The sequence below is a fragment of the Balaenoptera acutorostrata genome, chromosome 16, assembly GCF_949987535.1.
Source record: "Balaenoptera acutorostrata chromosome 16, mBalAcu1.1, whole genome shotgun sequence".
Lineage (NCBI taxonomy): Eukaryota > Metazoa > Chordata > Mammalia > Artiodactyla > Balaenopteridae > Balaenoptera > Balaenoptera acutorostrata.
Genome location: NC_080079.1, coordinates 74978317 through 74996517, shown reverse-complemented (window position 1 = coordinate 74996517; position 18201 = coordinate 74978317). Strand labels below are relative to the sequence as shown.

The following is an 18201-nucleotide window of genomic DNA, read 5'->3' as shown; positions in this document are numbered from 1 at the left end:
CCAGACTGTGTGCTTTCATCAGACTCTTCCACTGCCGTTAGCTCTGGGACAGTATGTAAGTGTGAAACAGGGAGCGTACAAGCGAGGGAGAGAGAGAGTGTGTGTGTGTGTGTGTGGGCGGTGAGATGGCAGGGAGAGGAAGACAATGGTGAGAAACTCGTGCAGTTCACGCTCACCCGCGCGCACCCACTCTGTGTCTGGTTCAGCGCAGGTGCTTAGTGTCTGCAGGTGAAATTAACAAAAGGGGCCCACTCTTCTGTGTGTCCTTTGCCCGTGCCACTTCCCATCTGATAGAAATAAGAACCAAGTCCTAAGGGTCACTAGCCATCGTCGGCATTCACTATATTCCTTGTACTGTACAAGTGCTATTTCATTCAATCCTCGCAAAAATCCCAAGAGATAGGTCTTCATTATCAGAGGATAATCAGTACTGAAAAACACTCAGCAACACTGAATCCAATTGAAAAGTAATCCAAACTTCAGAGTTCATAGAATTTATGTCTGGGGGCTGGGGAGAGTTGTTATTCAGGTTTCACCTTGAAAAATAACAGAAAAATCAGTTTATTTTATTCTTTATTCAACAACATTTTTGTCATCGTTGCGACTGTGCACTAACTCTTAGAAGGACAAAAATGAGCAAGTGTGGGAGGTTTCTTAGACTAAATTATCCAGACAAAATTGGAGATTAGCATAAGACACTCTTCATGTTTGATCTGCGGAATGTGATCTTATGGGGGACCACTTGCCCAAATGTTATAGGAATAATGAGCGTTGACTGAGCACATTCTGTCTGTCAGGTACACTTACAGGTATCTTAATCAGATAATCTCCACCACAATGCTATAGGTGGATATCATTAATCATCTGTACTTGACAGATAAGGAAACTGGGACACAGAGATGTTGAGTAATCCATCCAAGGTCACGCAGCTGAGGAGCAGTGCCACTCAAGCAGTCTGACCCCTGGGCCCATGGTCCTAACTACTGCCTGCATTGCTCAGTTGACAGCTTTTATCAATTTTTCACAAGCGATTTCTTTATCCTTCGGAAATCTCTCTGTATAGCAGGTGCCCATTCTCCTCCTTTCTGATTTCCTGCCATTGGATAGTCATCATCTGATCTAAGTAGAGGCGCTGTGGCATAGCGATGGAAGCATGCACTCACTCCAGGGCCAGACTGCTCGGTTTGGACTCTGTGCTTCTGCTTCCTTGCCTGTCATGGGAATTATGACAGTACATACATCATAATGTTGTAGAGAGGAGGAAATGAATACATGTAAAGTGCTCAGAACAAGGGCTGAGACACAGTAAGCATTTCGAAAGGATGACACATACATATACCTACACACACCTTTTATTGATGGGTTTGAAAGTGTGTTTAGCAAACCTTCAAAATCACTTTCACGGATGTCAGGAAGTCCTATCACTTTGCAAGGCCTGAAAATTTCACTTTGCAATAGATTCACATTCGTATCATCAATTTAGACAGTCGCAGAAGTCACAGAGTTAATGCAACTGGAGAGAACCAACATGAGACAGCTGAGTGGGGACTTATTATATAAGTCGCCAATACTGAATAAATACTGTTGTGTTGTGATATTCCTTTCCCCAAGCGATCTTCTAACTGTAAGATTTGGAGAGGAAGCACCTCCTTCTATCCCCCGATCACCTAACGCAGTACCTTCTACATCAAATGGCCAATGGAATAGTTTCTATTAACGATAATTATCACCAGTTCTAACAAGATTATTGCCTACCATTTATTAATCCTCTTCTATGTAGAGTTGTTTCCACTCACATAATATCTCATTGGATCCTCATACCATTGTATGAAATGGAAATTACAGTCTCCAGTTCACAGTTCAGAAATGTCATCCCAGATCATACGGCTACAATACAGGGTCACGCTTCAGATCCCATCTGCATGACCATCTTTCCAGTCTTCTGTGCTACATATAAAGCTATCAGTTATAAAAAGGGGGCAGAACAAACAGAAATTTCATTTTGTTAATTTTTGAATTTTCCTTCCTTCCATTCAGTTTAAGGAATATTTATTTCTCAGTCCTGATTCCTCATGAACATCCAGAAAAATAAATATCTAATCCTTTAAAACCCTATATACTTAAGCCACAGAAACAAAAAATAACAGATTAATTATCAGATTAATTATAGATTAATTATAGATTAATCATCAGCTGTATTACATTTTTCTGCCTTATACAATACATACTAATTTCACTTTTAAACAATGATATCCTTACCACCAAAAAAGACTCCAAATTAATGATCAAGATGGCTTGCAGTTCTATAAAACTTTGTTTTCCAAGACACTTTCACATACATTATCTCCTCCTTCTGAAAAACATCCAAATTAGGAAGGCATGAGGAAGCACTGATTAAAATGGGCATTAAAACCATGCTATGTCCCCAGGCCCCAAGTAAGGCCTGGCAGCCCTTAAGGAGCAAAAAGCTCAGAAAGGCAACTCTAAAATAAATACAAACGGAACTCCAAGTGAGAACTAAAAGCTAAATATTTTAAATTGATCGCATTTCCCAAGCAATGCCATGGCAGAATGCAGTATTAGCAGCCTTTGCATGGCGGGCTTTAAAACACCTGCCCTCACCCCGGAGTCCAAAGTTTCCATGGGAGCTTTCAACTAACAGAAAACAAGTTAAAATAACACTCTGAACGTCAAAAGTTTAGAGTTCCATGAAAGGCCCATTGTTCTGGATTCTATTTCAGAGGTGTTCAGCAGAATTCCTCAAATTCCTTATCTTTGGGGCAAAGTGACCGAAACCAGAAATAGCCAGTGTCCCGACAGGTCACGTGACCAGGCACCTGGCCAGGTTTCAGCCGAGCAGGCTGGCGGTGCTTCCGCCTCCTGACCTCACCAGGAAGAGGGCCTCCGGGAAGGACCATGCACAGAGGGGCACCATCCACCCGCTGGGCCACAGAAATGGTCAATTCTCGTTAGCGACCCAGCGACCAGTGTTTCAGCCCCCGGCTTGTGCCACGTCCGTAAAGATTTTTGACCCCCGTTAGCTCCATTCTTTAACAATCAGCCTCTACAACTTGTGTTCTGTCTACTTATTCAACCATGAGGCACTCGATTTTTCCGGCTCCTTTGAAGTTTCACTTTGGAATTTTCCGAATTATAGTATATAATGTATATTTTTAAAAGCAATTACAATGTGTCCATTCTATTTCCTCAACATTTATGGGAGTGCTGGTCCAAATTCCATTTGAGACAAATAGGTTCATTTTAATTAACCTTTAACTAGGAATATGTTATCAAAAAAAAAAAAAAAAAAAAAGGTCGTAAGAAAGAAATCAGTTGAGAAAAGCAGCAGCAGCAATGTGAAAGAATATACTAACAAAACACCCGAGTCTCAGTCTAAGACAGGAAGGTTACTCCGTGAATTTCAACTCTGAAAACAATCAACCATTCATTTACAGGGAAAAAAATGGTAACTGTCTGAGTTTACCAAAGAGCACCGATTTTCCTCCCATTTCTTCCGTCTATTCCCGCACCTACACCACTCGTTCGCTCACCAGTCTCTGGAGGCCTTCGTCCTGATCTTCAAGTCCCTTCTCAACCTCGGTCTCCATGATCTTTTCAGCTCTTCCCGGACTCTCCGAAAGAAACCCTACACTCTACGATTCTGTGCATTAAAAGCCACTTCTGGGTCATATGGTAGTTCTATTTGTAGTTTTTTAAGGAACCTCCATACTGTTCTCCATAGTGGCTGTATCAATTTACATTCCCACCAACAGTGCAAGAGTGTTCCCTTTCCTCCACACCCTCTCCAGCATTTATTGTTTCTAGATTTTTTGATGATGGCCATTCTGACCGGTGTGAGATGATATCTCATTGTAGTTTTGATTTGCATTTCTCTAATGATTAATGATGTTGAGCATTCTTTCATGTGTCTGTAGGCCATCTGTATATCTTCTTTGGAGAAATGTCTATTTAGATCTTCTGCCCATTTTTGGATTGGGTTGTTCGTTTTTTTGTCATTGAGCTGCATGAGCTGCTTGTAAATCTTGGAGATTAATCCTTTGTCAGTTGCTTCATTTGCAAATATTTTCTCCCATTCTGAGGGTTGTCTTTTGGTCTTGTTTATGGTTTCCTTTGCTGTGCAAAAGCTTTTCAGTTTCATTAGGTCCCATTTGTTTATTTGTGTTCTTATTTCCATTTCTCTGGGAGCTGGGTCAAAAAGAATCTTGCTGTGATGTATGTCATAGAGTGTTCTGCCTATGTTTTCCTCTAAGAGTTTGATAGTGTCTGCCCTTACACTTAGGTCTTTAATCCATTTTGAGTTTATTTTTGAGCATGGTGTCAGGGAGTGTTCTAATTTCATACTTTTACATGTACCTGTCCAATTTTCCCAGCACCACTTATTGAAGAGGCTGTCTTTTCTCCACTGTATATGCTTGCCTCCTTTATCAAAGATAAGTTGACCATATGTGTGTGGGTTTATCTCTGGGCTTTCTATCCTGTTCCATTGATCTATATTTCTGTTTTTGTGCCAGTACCAAACTGTCTTGATTACTGAAGCTTTGTAATATAGTCTGAAGTCAGGGAGCCTGATTCCCCCAGCTCCATTTTTCGTTCTCAAGATGGCTTTGGCTATTCGGGGTCTTTTGTGTTTCCATACAAATTGTGAAATTTTTTGTTCTAGTTCTGTGAAAAATGCCAGCAATCCCACTACTGGGCATATACCCTGAGAAAACCATAGGTCAAAAAGAGTCATGTACCAAAATGTTCATTGCAGCTCTATTTACAATAGCCAGGACATGGAAGCAACCTAAATGTCCATCGACGGATGAATGGATAAAGAAGATGTGGCACATATATACAATGGAATATTACTCAGCCATAAAAAGAAATGAAATGGAGGTATTTGTAATGAGGTGGATGGAGTTAGAGTCTGTCATACAGAGTGAAGTAAGTCAGAAAGAGAAAAACAAATACAGTATGCTAACACATATATACGGAATCTAAGGGAAAAAAAAAAAAAAAAAGGCCATGAAGAACCTAGTGGCAAGACGGGAATAAAGACACAGACCTACTAGAGAATGGACTTGAGGATATGGGGAGGGGGTGGGGTGAGATGTGACAGGGTAAGAGAGTGTCATGGACATATATACACTACCAAATGTAAAATAGATAACTAGTGGGAAGCAGCCGCACAGCACAGGGAGATCAGCTCGGTGCTTTGTGACCACCTAGAGGGGTGGGATGGGGCGGGTGGGAGGGAGGGAGATGCAAGAGGGAAGAGAAATGGGAACATATTGTATATGTATAACTGATTCACTTTGTTATAAAGCAGAAGCTAACACACTATTGTAAGGCAATTATACTTCAATAAAGATGTTTAAAAAAAAAAAAAAAAGCCACTTCTAAGACACACGGCATTGCATCAGTGCCTCTGAGCTCCTGGCGCCTGCTGCGTGGACTGCCTTCCCCTTGCATCCTCCGCAAAGCCATACCTGGCCTCCATTTCCCACGGAAGCCACCGGGCACGAGCCCTGGATTCGCTGCACTGCAGCACTAACTGTGAGATGGCCTTCAAGTCCGTTGGCCTTTGGAATCTCATTTTCTCCTTCTAGTAAAAACAAAACAAAACAAACAACAGAAAACAAAATGTGCAGCTCTGTCACTGTCTCCCTGTTCCAATATTACATGAGCCTGTGAATAGCAACACCGTGTCCCCCTGGGTGCCTTCCTCATAACCTCACTAGAAGTTCTCTGCATTTCTAACGCACTTAAAGCTGCGCCACTCCCATTACTACACTTAAACGCTGCCTTATCTCACTTGTGGGTCTCACCTCTCTAACTAAATTGTAAGCAACTGGAGGAAAGAATTTGCACCCAATTAATATTTGTTTAATATTGGTTTATTTCTACTGCACAGCATCTACCATTTTTATATACTCAATAAATAGCTGTTACATGACTGAGTGACTACTGTAAGGGGAAGAATGAGAAGGAAGAAGATGAATTAGCGTAGCCTTTTCATGTCAAGTCAGCTGCTGATTATAGAAAACCAGCTCACCTGTGCCCTCCTGAAACAGTACAGACTGTTTTAGAAATAATGATAACAAAGCAGTTATCTGGATATTGATCCATCGGCAGCGACTGACACAGTTGATCATTCTTCCCTGGATCACGTTCTTCTCTGGTTCCCAAGCATCACAACACTCCCTCGTTTTCACTCTTCTAGCTGCTCCTTCTTCTGGTTCCTCCCTGTCTCCGGGGCCTCTAATCGATGGTGACCCTCCAGGACTCGGTCCCTGACCTCTGGTCTTTCCTATGAGCTCTCAGTCCCCAGATAATCTCAGCCAATCTCAGGGCTTTCGTGCCACAGACAAGCTGCCAACTCCCAAGTGATCGCCTCCACCCTGGTTCTCCGTCTGTTCTCAAAACTGCAGCCGTGTGATCTGCTACAATGGCGCTCAGAGCCCGGGCCTCAGCCCAAACCTCTCCAGTGGCTGACGAGACCCTGCGTGGTCTGACTCCCTTCTCCCTGGTGCCCCGTGATTCCCTTTCATGATTCTCCTGTCACACCAGCCTCCTGCTCTGGGGAGCAATTTCCCTTCCCTCTACGAGGGTTTGTCTCCCCAGATGACCCACTTTCCCACTTCTTCAGGTTTTGCTTCCTTTTCTGGAAGGCCTTCCTTAGCCATACACTCTAAGCCTTCAACCGCTCACCCCAACGTTTTCACCCTCCTTTTCAACTTTTAGTTTTTCTACTGAGCACTTACCACCCTCCACCATACTACATCTTTCACCATTTACCCTTTACTGTCCATGTTGCCCACTGGCATGTAAATTCCACGAGGGGAGGAATTTGCTTCTGCTTTGCTCACCACTGACCACCCAGAGCCTGGAGTGTCCCTGACACGTAGCACACAGTCACCAAATAACTGTGATGTGAATGAATGAGTCAGCTCGCTAAACACAAGGAGAGAGACTGCTGCAAAGTCCAAAGAGACGCGGTCAGCTAAAACACAGCTTCACATCGCTCTTAACACCAAAAGCAAACGCCACGGTACGGAACTTTTCATGGACACACACAGCACACAGTTTTAATGAGAAAACTTCTTACATTTCATTGTGTGAAAATCTAGCTCTCTATTTCTGTCAGCGGAGTATTTTCAATATTTTGTCAAGGTATGGAACAAAGTAAACTGATGGGGGAGGAATCTTCCACAATATGCTACATTAACATATTAGTAAACAGAAAGTAATATAGTTGATATTATGAGTCAATATTTGCAGAAAACCTGAAACAAAATAACTCCTGAAAGTCAATTAAGCCAACAATCACTCAAACATCCTATATGCAATCAAGATACTTCCCCCAAATGGCAAGTGATTTGCTCTTTTTCAAAGAGCATAAAAAATATCCTAGTAATGAACTCTGGTAGTGAAACAGTTACAACGGTAACTTAGTACCTCCTGCCTTCTCCCTGACCCTCAACTTATCAACCCAAGTTACAAGTAGACCTGCCAAAGCATGCAGATGGCAGTACTCCCTAAAGGAACAAAGCTCAGGACTGTTTCCTTGTACCACTGTCTGGCCTGGATCAAGTGAGTCAGCTGAACTAAGAAGACCCTCACACCCAACCAAGATGAATAAATGTAGGACAACATGGCACTATATTTTGCAGAATGAATAATAATAAAGTCCTTGGGTTACAAAGAATTGTAGAAAACTTTTAGGTATCAAGGGGTTCACACACACACAAATTAGGAAACATTTCAAGCCCTCAGAGAGCTTCCAAACCATATGTAAAAATGAGTATAGTCACCAGCTTACATTTAGGTTGCATCTTACAGTTTATTAAATACTTTGATAAATACCAGGGGTCAGCAAACTATATCTTATGGGCCAAACGGGAGACTTGAAGAGTTGCAAAAGAGACTAGATGGTCTGCAAAGCAATCATATTTATCATCTGGACCTGCAGGGGAAAGTGTGCTGATGCCAGGAGTACACTATCTCACTGATCCTCACATCACCCTATTCAGAAAGTCGGGGCCCATGAGCCCATGGCGGAAGAGTAGTAGAGTCAGAGCCCAAATCTTAGACGCCACAATAGCACCATTTGTCCCCCCAGGTCAGTGGGACAAATGCTTGGATAATCCTTTCCCCAGAGACACAAGCCCCGAATAAGCCACCCATACCCTCACTTAGTGCCTACTGTGACCCAGCCATCCAATGTCACCAGACAGTTCACTGGATTTGGGATACAGTCTGCGGCCATGGTGGAATTTCTATACCAACCCAGAGAACCATGAGAAGGGACCCACACATGTGGTCCCTTGGACAGCAGCTTCCAAACTTGGCTCTGCACCTGAATCACCCAAAAGCTTTTTAAAAAAATACCCTGCTGCATCCCAAGCTCAGGATGGATTGATGGATGGATAGGGTGAGGTCTGTATTAAAGCAACTTAGTAAAACATTAATGGTAGAATCTAGGTGGTGAGTACATAAGTGTTTACTTAAAAGTCCCTTCAACTCTGTATAGTCCAAGATTTTGAAAATAAAATGTTAGAAAAAAATTCATTGCTTGTTCCCAACTAAGGCAACCAAATCAGAATATCCAAAAGTGAGACAGAGAATTTTATTTTTAGAAGTTTATGGGGAGCTTTTGATGCTACATTAGGTGTGGGAGCAACTACTCTGGAGTGCCGTTCTCCATCAGCAGAACTGGCCATCTAGCCTAGGGGTTCTCCAAGTATGGTCCAGGGACCCTGAGCAGCCCTAAGGTGGCGACAGATTAAATGCAGAAGCAGATGTGAATGTTCATCTGTCTTCCTTTATGTCATCAAAGTGAGCTTCAAAAGAGTAAAGCAATGCCACTCTCCTCACTAAATTTGTTTTGGAAAATAAGGGTTCCCCCTCCACATTAACATGTAATGGATCTATTGTTACTTTTATATTAAATATCTTTAGATTTATCATTTTAAATTTCTAATATGGTAAATATCAATAGCTAGAACCCACATCAACAAAAGCTCTTTGGGGTTCTGGTAACAAACATCTGAGAACTGGTAACCAAGGCATTCTATGAAGAAGGTAAAAGCTCAAGTTCTGGGATTAGAGGCCCTGGATTCAATTCTCTGACAAGTGGAGTGACCCTGATCAAGTCAATTAATCCCTGGCTTCAGTTTCTTCATCTGTAAAATGGGGATACTTAAAGTACCTACCTCAAAAGGTCGCTGTGAGGAATAAATGAGGATAAAGTTTGGACAATACCCAGCATCTAGTAAGCATTAAATAAATGTCAGCTATTGTTTCTGTTACGACTATTATTTACTTAAAGACAAACCAATATTTGAAGAAGATGAATTTTTAAAGATAACTAAACTCATACTGATTCAGAGTCAGTTGTACAAATTTGTTTCAGGCTCCAAAATAAAACCAGCATAGTTCGCCCAGCCTCACCAGGAACCCTTCTTCTGCCCCCTAAAATTCCTTCATTCCACCTTTTGGGAGCCCTTCAAGTACCACAGAGGGTTTGGAGACAGTCACACTGAAATTTGGAGTTAAAATCATCAGCCTGACATGGTAAATCTGGTCATTATTTTCTAACTCTGGTGAATCAGAGGAAGAAAGTACCCTAAATTCGCTCATTAAACAAATAGTGATTATGAAAACTAGGCTCTGGTCATAAATGAGAAATAATTTATGCCAAACCAATGTCCAAGTATTTTATTTTCTATTTCTGCCCTGATAGCCTATGATAGATACAGTCATATTATCCCAAGCTTATATGTTTTTCTTTGTAGATGTTTGTCTTACAGCAGATCAGAGCACTTTCCTCCTCAGAACTGTCAATGGCTCGCTTTTGCTGTTAGACAGTCCACACCTCTCAGCGTGGCATTCAAGGCCGTGCTGTCTGGCCACTTGTTAAACGCCTGTCTCCTTCCCAACAAAAGCCCGTCTTCCTTTCATTCTAGCCACACCTGACTCCTAACTGTTCCCTAAAAAAGCCACCTACTTTCATGCGGAATTTACCCAATTGCCTAGGAAGGGATAAAAAAATATTAAACAGATTTTCCCTGCAGGACTCCTGACAGTATCGGAAGTCAAGACTTTCAGCCTCAAGGAGATTATAACACCTGCCCAAGGTCACACAGCTTGCAGAGGACGACACCAATATTCAAACCCAGGTCTGACTTCAAAGCCAAGGCTCCTTCTGGTTCTGCACTATTCTGGAAAAGTTCAACCCTCACAGGCTAGTGTGGGAAAGCAGGAATTACAGACGGCCTTCTGAAACGATGGAGACTTCCCCTCTCCTCTTTCCATTCGCATACTTTAATACACTTGACAATGACTACAAAATGATCAGAGATGTACAGTGAAAAGTGAGCATAATCCAGCACTAAATTACTGCCCCTTTCAACTATAAAAAATGGAAAGTGAATTATTTATTTTTTAATATGCAAGCATAAAAATGGTAGGGGAAGATGTGGTGACCTGTTCTGATTGCTCTTCTTCTTCCAAAAATACATCTTTAGCCAATTCTGTTTCACAAGCTGATTAGCTCTCTGTCACCTCGGGGCTCTTTGGACTTATCTCCCTTGACCCTTGGAATAGGAAGAGGCTGTGGTAGGAAGCTGCACAGACAGGAGAAGGGAGAAGACGCATTTCTCTTAACTGATAATAGCGTAATTAATAGCTCCCCCAGATCACTCTTATGAGCTTTTTAAGCACCTTATTTGGAGATCACATTGGCTATAATTTTCTCAAATAGTTCCTTTATTAATACTGCACTAATGAGAGAAGCTAAAACAGAATTTAGATTCCTTTTGTAGTTTGTTCTAGCAAAAGCTCTAAGCTGCATTTCATAAGAAATATAACTATGTCTATTTATAGACTGCAGATGTCCTTGTAGATAATTATATAGATAATAATTATTCCCAGAGGGCTAAAAAAAACCCAAAAAATTGGGATAAAAAGATGCTTAATCACTGAAATAAAAAAGTACACAAATAAGCAGCTACCAAAGTCTCTGGCTCAGTTTGTCATGGAACATTTATTTTCTGCTTTAAAAAAAAAAAAAGGTAGAACAACACAGTAAGCAACATTAGTAAGAAAGGAACCATAAATCATGCCATGCAATTTTCTTTCAGTCCTGAACTACACCAGAAAAAACAAAACACTTAAGACTAAATTCTAATAATTCAAACCCTCCTCAGCAATTCACATACCGTACCATTTTCTTTTCACTCCGTCCTGGTAACTTCCCTGAAAACCACTTCCATTGCTACTGCCCCTCAGTCAAGTCAGTGTCTTCTCTGGCCTGGAGAACCTCCCCAGCCTTCACTCAGGCCAATTACCAGTCCATTCTCCAGAGTGTCCAGGGTAATCCTGGAGACACAGAAATCCGATCACGCCCCTCCTCTGCACAAAATGCTCCAAGGCTTTGGACGGCGCTCAGAGTGGAGTGTCCACATGGAACACGGCCTGCAAGCCACCCCTACCAACCGCTACTCCACTCTCTGCCCCAGCCGTCCCGCCTTCTCCCCAGTCCTCCAGCAAGTGAGGCTCACGTCTGCATCATCTGCTCTTTGCCTGGATCTTTGCTCGACTCATTCCTCCTCCTCCAGCTCTCTGTGTCACTTCCTCGGAGTGGCTTCCCTTGATCACCCCATCTGACCAGCACCCTCAACCTCCACCCCTTCGCTCTCCACCCCTCACCATGCTTTCCTTGCTCTACAGCACTTCCTGATATTTGCATGACTGCCATCTATCTTCCCTATCTGACTAAGCCCTGTGCCGGCGGGGACACTGTTTGCCATCTGCTTTGCCATTGCGTCCCGGGGCCCAGAAATGCCTGGGACAGGGTGGGCCCTCAAAATCTGTTGAATAAATGAGTTCCAGCTCATGATGAGTTTTTTCTGCTCTGAGTGCATATAAAACCGGCCCTTTTCACAGTAGCTCAAGGTTGCCTTGTCTTGCTCTCTAGTTGTAGTATACAGATATAGCAAAGCGTTTTCTATTTACTTTGCATCTGGGAGTGACAGGGCCTAGCATATTTAAACAACATAAATGATGCTTAAAACTTGCTAATGTGGCTCAACTTTCAATCTTTTGCTATCTGTTAGAGAAGGGACAAAGTTGTTTGTACCATCACAAGATCAGCTTTTATTTCAACATAAACATTGTCTCAGACTATATGACAGAAAAAAAAAGACCAATGAGAAAAGAGAAAACATACTGAGAGCCATATCTTACTTTGATAAATGTAAACATTTGCTTTAAACAATAATGTCTACTAGCTCGGGTCCAAGTAGTCGTATACTGGCTCTTTGTTACATGAGTAGACTAAAGAATAAAACTAAAATTCAATATTGATTTTTAAAACCTTGTTTACATTATCATTAACTCACTACCACCATTAGCAAATAACCAATGAAGTCAAACAAAATACACTGTAATAGAGTCTCTGCTGTACTCAAACAGTCTGAACAAGAAGTTATGGCTTCAGGTCTTCCCTGGTGGCGCAGTGGTTGAGAATCTGACTGCCAATGCAGGGGACACGGGTTCGAGCCCTGGTCCGGGAAGATCCCACGTGCCGCGGAGCATCTAAGCCCATGAGCCACAACTACTGAGCCTGTGCTCTAGAGCCCACGAGCCACAACTATTGAGCCCGCTGTGCCACAACTACTGAAGCCCGCACGCCTAGAGCCTGTGTGCCAAAACAAAGAGAAGCCACTGCAATGAGAAGCCCGTGCACCGCAATGAAGAGTGGCCCCCGTTCGCTGTAACTAGAGAAAGCCCGCACGCACCAATGAAGACCCAACGCAGCCAAAAATAAATAAATTAATTTTAAAAAATTAAAAAAAAAAGTTATGGCTTTATATATCATAAGAGGGTCCCAAAGTATCTGCATTTATTCATTGAATAAATAATGCCAGAGCCAAGATAAGGCAATGTGCTAGATGCTGTGATCTGCACCTTTTAGGCCCCATTCAAAATGCTATGTTGTAAAAATTAAAAAACTATAAAAGTGGTCATATCGTAACAAACATTTGGCTAGGTGAGTGACCTAGCCAATTAAGTCTTTTTAAAAGTACGATACTTCAAGTGCAAAGGCAACCCTGCCTGACAATTACAGAAATGAAAATGCTCCAGGAAGTTTGGCAACTTATTCTGAGGGTGAAAAGTCTTTTGAAAACTAAGTTGCAGCATATAATCACCTTCAGATTACATAATATCTCCCAGAGACACAGTAGTCTACTTGTTCCACCCTACAAGTTTTTCTGGTGTCAATAAAAACTATTTAACCACGTTATTATTCCAGGGTCATATTATTTCTTTTCACTATTTAACAGTATTAGTTCTTTTAAAGTTTTTCATTTATACATTGGAACATGGGTTAATCTAGCCTCCTATGCTTTTACAAACACTAGCAAACTTGCTCTTCTTTGTGAACAGGCCATATGGACCTAAAGCATTATTACGAAACAGCCTAAGCATAATGCAAAAATAATAGTTACAGACCCTTTAATTTTTCCATCTAAGGATGAGTCCAACCCAAATAGTTTGCCTGTGTTCGTGATTTTTTTTTGTTTTTTGTTTTGGCTGTGCCCCACGTCATGTGGGATCTTAGTTCCTGGACCAGGACCAGGGATTGAACCCATGCCCCCTGCAGTGGAAGCTTGGAGTCTTAACCACTACATCGGAGAAGTCCCTGTGTTGGTGATTCGATGTCCTGAAACAGAGTAGGTTTGTAAAAGGCCAGGTTCCATGTCTATCACAGAACTGTGGCAACTGCGAAGAACCAGAGCAAGCAGGATGCTCCTGCTGTCCTTAAAATACCCGGTTCTGCACGAAGCTTCCGGCAGACAAAGGCTCGCAGGACTTCGCTGGGGAGAGGGCTTATGGGATCCATGGACAGGACACTCAGAATGTGAAGTGATCTGCAATACTGAAGAACAAACTTTAAGCACCTAATGCTGTTATATCTTTTATACGATGAAATTTAATAGGATCTGTGCTTAGTTCATTTGTCAGTTCCTTACTGACATGTGGAAAATGCACCTGATTTATAAACAAAGTGAATGATACAGGCCAGGTCTTCAGGATTTCAAGTACCCGCACAAGGACAATGAACTTGCTCTGAAATCCACCCCAAAGGGCACGACGGCACAAAATGGTGTTTCTGGGTCTGGAGACTATTCACCAACACTCAAGCCACCGGACCAATAATGAAAACCTACTTCATGGGCAGAGACATCTGAATGAAAACTCTTTGGAAACGTCGAAGGACACGAAGCCATATTTAAACTGGGAAAGGAGAGACCTCAACACCGTGCTTGTCAAGCTGAAGGAAAGGGCAGTTTGATGTAGGCCACTAGGCAAGACGGGGGGCCATGGGTTCCCGAGGAAGGCCTCGGTTTGCAAAGTTCTATCCAAATGAACCACTTATTGTACCCAAAGGCCAAACAGCACCGTGAGGTTTCCAGAAAGCCCCGATATTTTACAACTGTGTCTTCGGCAAGCAAGTCTGATCTGCCTTTCTAAAAAAGGCACCTGAAAGAAACCCGGCAAGGTAAGTGTACCACCTGCCCCAAAGCAAGTGACCAGGGTCCAGTGGCCCTCTGAGCCCCGGAAGGCCGGCGCAGGAGGGGCTGCCGGCGTCGGGACGCCGACCCCCGCCTCCTTCCCCCGGGCACCTGGCCCCGCGGAGCCCGCCCAGCGCCCGCACCGAGGTGGGCTGCGCGGGGCGCGGTAGCGTCCTCCCCTCCCCCACCCCGCCCTCACTTACTGTTGCTGGACTTGAGGTCCCGGTGCAGGATGGGCACGACGGCCTCTTCGTGCAGGTAGAGCATGCCCCGCGCGATCTGCACCGCCCAGTTGACCAGCACGTGCGGGGGGATGCGGCGCGCGCGGCGCGGCCCGGGCGCGCGGGGGTCCGGGGCGGCGTTGGCGGCGGCCAGCGCGCGGTTGAGCGCGCCGCCGCGGGCGAACTCGAGCACCAGGCAGAGGTGCGGCTGCCGCAGGCACACGCCGCGCAGCTCGATGATATTGGGGTGCCGCAGCATGGCGAAGAGCCGGGCCTCGCGCCGCACGCTCTCGGCCGCCGCCGCCGCGTCCTGGTCCGGGTCCCGGCGCGCCGCCTTCACCGCCACCTCCTGGCCCTGCCAGGTGGCGCGGTACACCTGCCCGAAGCCGCCGGCGCCGATGAGCTCCTGGAGCTCCAGCCTCTCGAAGTCGACGTGCACCGGCGAGCCGGGCCGCGGCGGCGGCGGCCGGGCGGGCGGCGGCGCGGGGCGGGCGGCCGGGCGGCACGGCGCCACGTAGTTGGCGGGGAAGATGCCGAGGCGCCGCTGCACCTGGCCGGCCCACCAGCCCTCGTCGCCCGACACGGCGGCGTCCTGGGACAGCACCTCCACCAGCTGGCCGCGTCGCAGGCTCAGCTCGTCCTCGCCGCGCGCCTCGTAGTCGTACAGCGCGGCCCACAGCCCCGCTCCCGCCGAGGCCGAGGCCGAGGCCGAGCCGCCGGAGGAGGCGGACGACGACGACGCGGAGCCGGCGGGGGCGCCCGGCGCCGGCGACCCCGGCCTGTCAGCCGCGACCTCGGCGCCCGGCAAGGCCATGGGGGGCGACGGCGAGGGCGAGGGCCGAGCGCGGGGCGGCGGGCTCAGCCTCGGGGGCGGCCGGGGGCGCGCATCGTCCGGCAGGGTCACCGCCTGCGCCCGGGAAGGCAGGGAGGAGGAGTCGGGGCTCGGGGACGGCGGGTGTTGACGGGCCCACTACCCGGAGGCCACGGCTTCAGCCCCCGTTCCTCCTCGGATGCCTCTGCTGCTGCAGCGGTCCCAGCGGCTGCCTGGGCTGTCGCTCCATGGTGGCGCGCTGGGCCTGCGGACGCCCTGCAGCACGCTCGGCCTAGCCGCCGCCTGAGCCCGCCCCCAGGGCCCGCCCCGGCCCCGCCCCCTGGGCCAGACACCTACTGCGCCCGCCCCCTCCGGGCCCGCCCCGCCTCGCCCCTCCCCCACGGGCCGCCCCGCCTCCAGGGACAGCCCACCTCACCTGGGCCCACCCCGCCCCCAGGGCCCGCCCACCGCACCCGGCCCGCCCCGCCCCCAGGGCCCCAGGCCGACCCCGAGGCTCGCGCTCTGCGGCTTTGGGTGTGCCGCGCACTTGTGTCCCGGGAGGCGGAGCCAGCCCAGGGCTGCGAGAGGTTTCGGGGAAATTGAAATTAAGCCCAAGGTCAGGCTCGGAGACTACTATTCTCCACTCTTCTCTGGAAGCCGGTGGCAGCGGGTGAAGAGGATCTGGTGTCTTAGGCGGGACGGAGAGTGGGCTGAGCGTCGCGGTGCGCCCCGGGACAGGTCCAGAACAGATGGAGAGCGGCTGCGGACCGCTCACTGGGCGGCGTGCAGCCCAGGACTGAGGGGTGACGGAGCACCGGGCAGTGGGCCGCGGGTCAGCGGGGAGCTCATCCTTGGTGACAGATAATCCCGCGTCTGTCTTTATTGTCTGCTCAAAAGGGAAAGGACCTGTGAACCTATAGGTTCGGGTGTAGAAGGCATTGGCAACCACTGAGTGCTCGAGTCCCTGGCCTTACATATTCCCTAGGGAAGGCGAATAAAGCTAGAGGGTCTGTTCACAGAAAAGTTGTCCTCGCCGATGTGCTGACTTCGTTTACCGGGTGTACGTCAACATCCTGGGAAGCAGGGCCTCCACCCTCCTCCATTTGCTCTGGGTAGCGAACGATCAACTTCTGACAGCGTCAGAAAGTGAAGCTTTTATGTTTGGAGGGTAGGACAGTTTCAGGTCTAGGGATAGGAAGGAACTTTGGGATTTTCTTGTATGAACATGTTTTCTTCTCTGTAATTTTTGCATTCATTAATTTAGAAAAACCTTCATCTTTGAGGGCTTACTGGTGATGAGGGCTGTGGAAGGGAGTACCGTAATTAGTTCTCCTGAAACAGACTGCCACTGTGAGATGTACCCAGCCTCTCTTCCTCTGCGGCCGAAAGCAGCAGTGCCCAGCCCAGTGTCACAGGGCCTTTCCCTCTCCACCCTGTTATCCCTCCATTCTACCCCTATTTATAGTTCCTGCTACAATCGCGACAGGCCACGATATCCACACACCCGTGGATCTCTTCTCTATATTGATGGAGATGTTGGACAAAACCCTCCAGGTGTGAATACATCTAATTTAATTAATATTTATTTAGCACTTACTCTAGCCTAGTCTCTAGGTGTAAGAGACTAGGCTAAGGATTGGAGGTTACAAAGCCCCAGATCTAGAGAGTAAGGAAGAATAAATAAGTGCCAGGACAAATGAATAAGCCAAGTGTCCTGAGCTCAAGGCAAAGGAAAAATCCATTATGCCTGGGTTCTCTGGGGAATGCTTTGCTGAGTGTCATTTGAGCTGTGTATGACTAGGATTAATAGAAAAAAGGAAGAAGGACATTCTAGGCAGTGTGAGCAAAGGCATGTGAGTACAAATAAACAGTGGGCTCAGTGAACCGCTAGAGGTTGAGAGTTTCCTGTGGCAGGAGGTGAGGCTACAAAGGTAGAAGAGAGCGCAACTGTAAAAATCCTAAAGAAATGAGAGTGTCCTGTAGGAGGCCAGCGTTTCCTGAAGTGTGGGTCCTCTACTACCAGAGAACGGAGACACTATTTTGCTTTTATAAAGATAGGACATACAATAACATTGAATTGCATGTTAAGAAAGTCATTGCCTTTGCAGTTTTCTTTCAGTCTTTCAAATTATACCATTTATTGGCTGTGTGACCTTGAACAAGTTACTTTACTTCTCTGTGGCTCAGTTTTCTCATCTGTAAAATGGGAATTATATGAAATAGTACCTGCCTCATAGGCTGGTTGGGAAGACTAAATAAATTAATAGATGGAAAGGCTTGCGAAGGTGCTTAGCATGTAGTAAATTCTCAATAAATATTAGCTTATTGTGGTATATATATACAATGGGATATTAGCCATAAAAAAGAATGCAATAATACCATTTGCAGCAACATGGATGGACCTAGGAATCATCATATTAAGTGAAGTAAGCCAGAGAGAGAAAGACAAATACCACATGATATCACTTGTAAGTGGAATCTTAAAAAAAAAAAAAAGATACAAATGAATTAATATATAAAACAGAAATAGGCACATAGACATAGAAGACAAACTTGTGGTTGCCCGGGGTGGTGGTGGGGAGGA

The 18201-nt window shown here is 45.8% G+C and overlaps 1 protein-coding gene and 1 long non-coding RNA gene across 4 annotated transcripts in view; both read right to left on the bottom strand.

Moving 5' to 3' along the window:
- MAP3K21 (mitogen-activated protein kinase kinase kinase 21) overlaps positions 1-15908 on the bottom strand; it is a 77352-nt gene extending 61444 nt beyond the window's left edge. For all 3 annotated transcript variants that reach the window (XM_057531313.1, XM_057531312.1, XM_007173762.2), the window contains exon 1: positions 14789-15908. In XM_057531313.1, the coding sequence (XP_057387296.1) occupies positions 14789-15620 (832 nt within the window). In that variant the 5' untranslated portion in view covers positions 15621-15908. The remainder of the gene's footprint in view (positions 1-14788) is intronic.
- On the bottom strand, positions 248-2548 carry LOC130705061 (uncharacterized). The gene is made up of 3 exons (XR_009005702.1): positions 2260-2548; positions 1756-1959; positions 248-1211 (listed from the first exon to the last, which is right to left on the bottom strand). It is a non-coding gene; the product is annotated as an uncharacterized LOC130705061 (long non-coding RNA).
- Positions 15909-18201: the final 2293 nt, after the last annotated feature.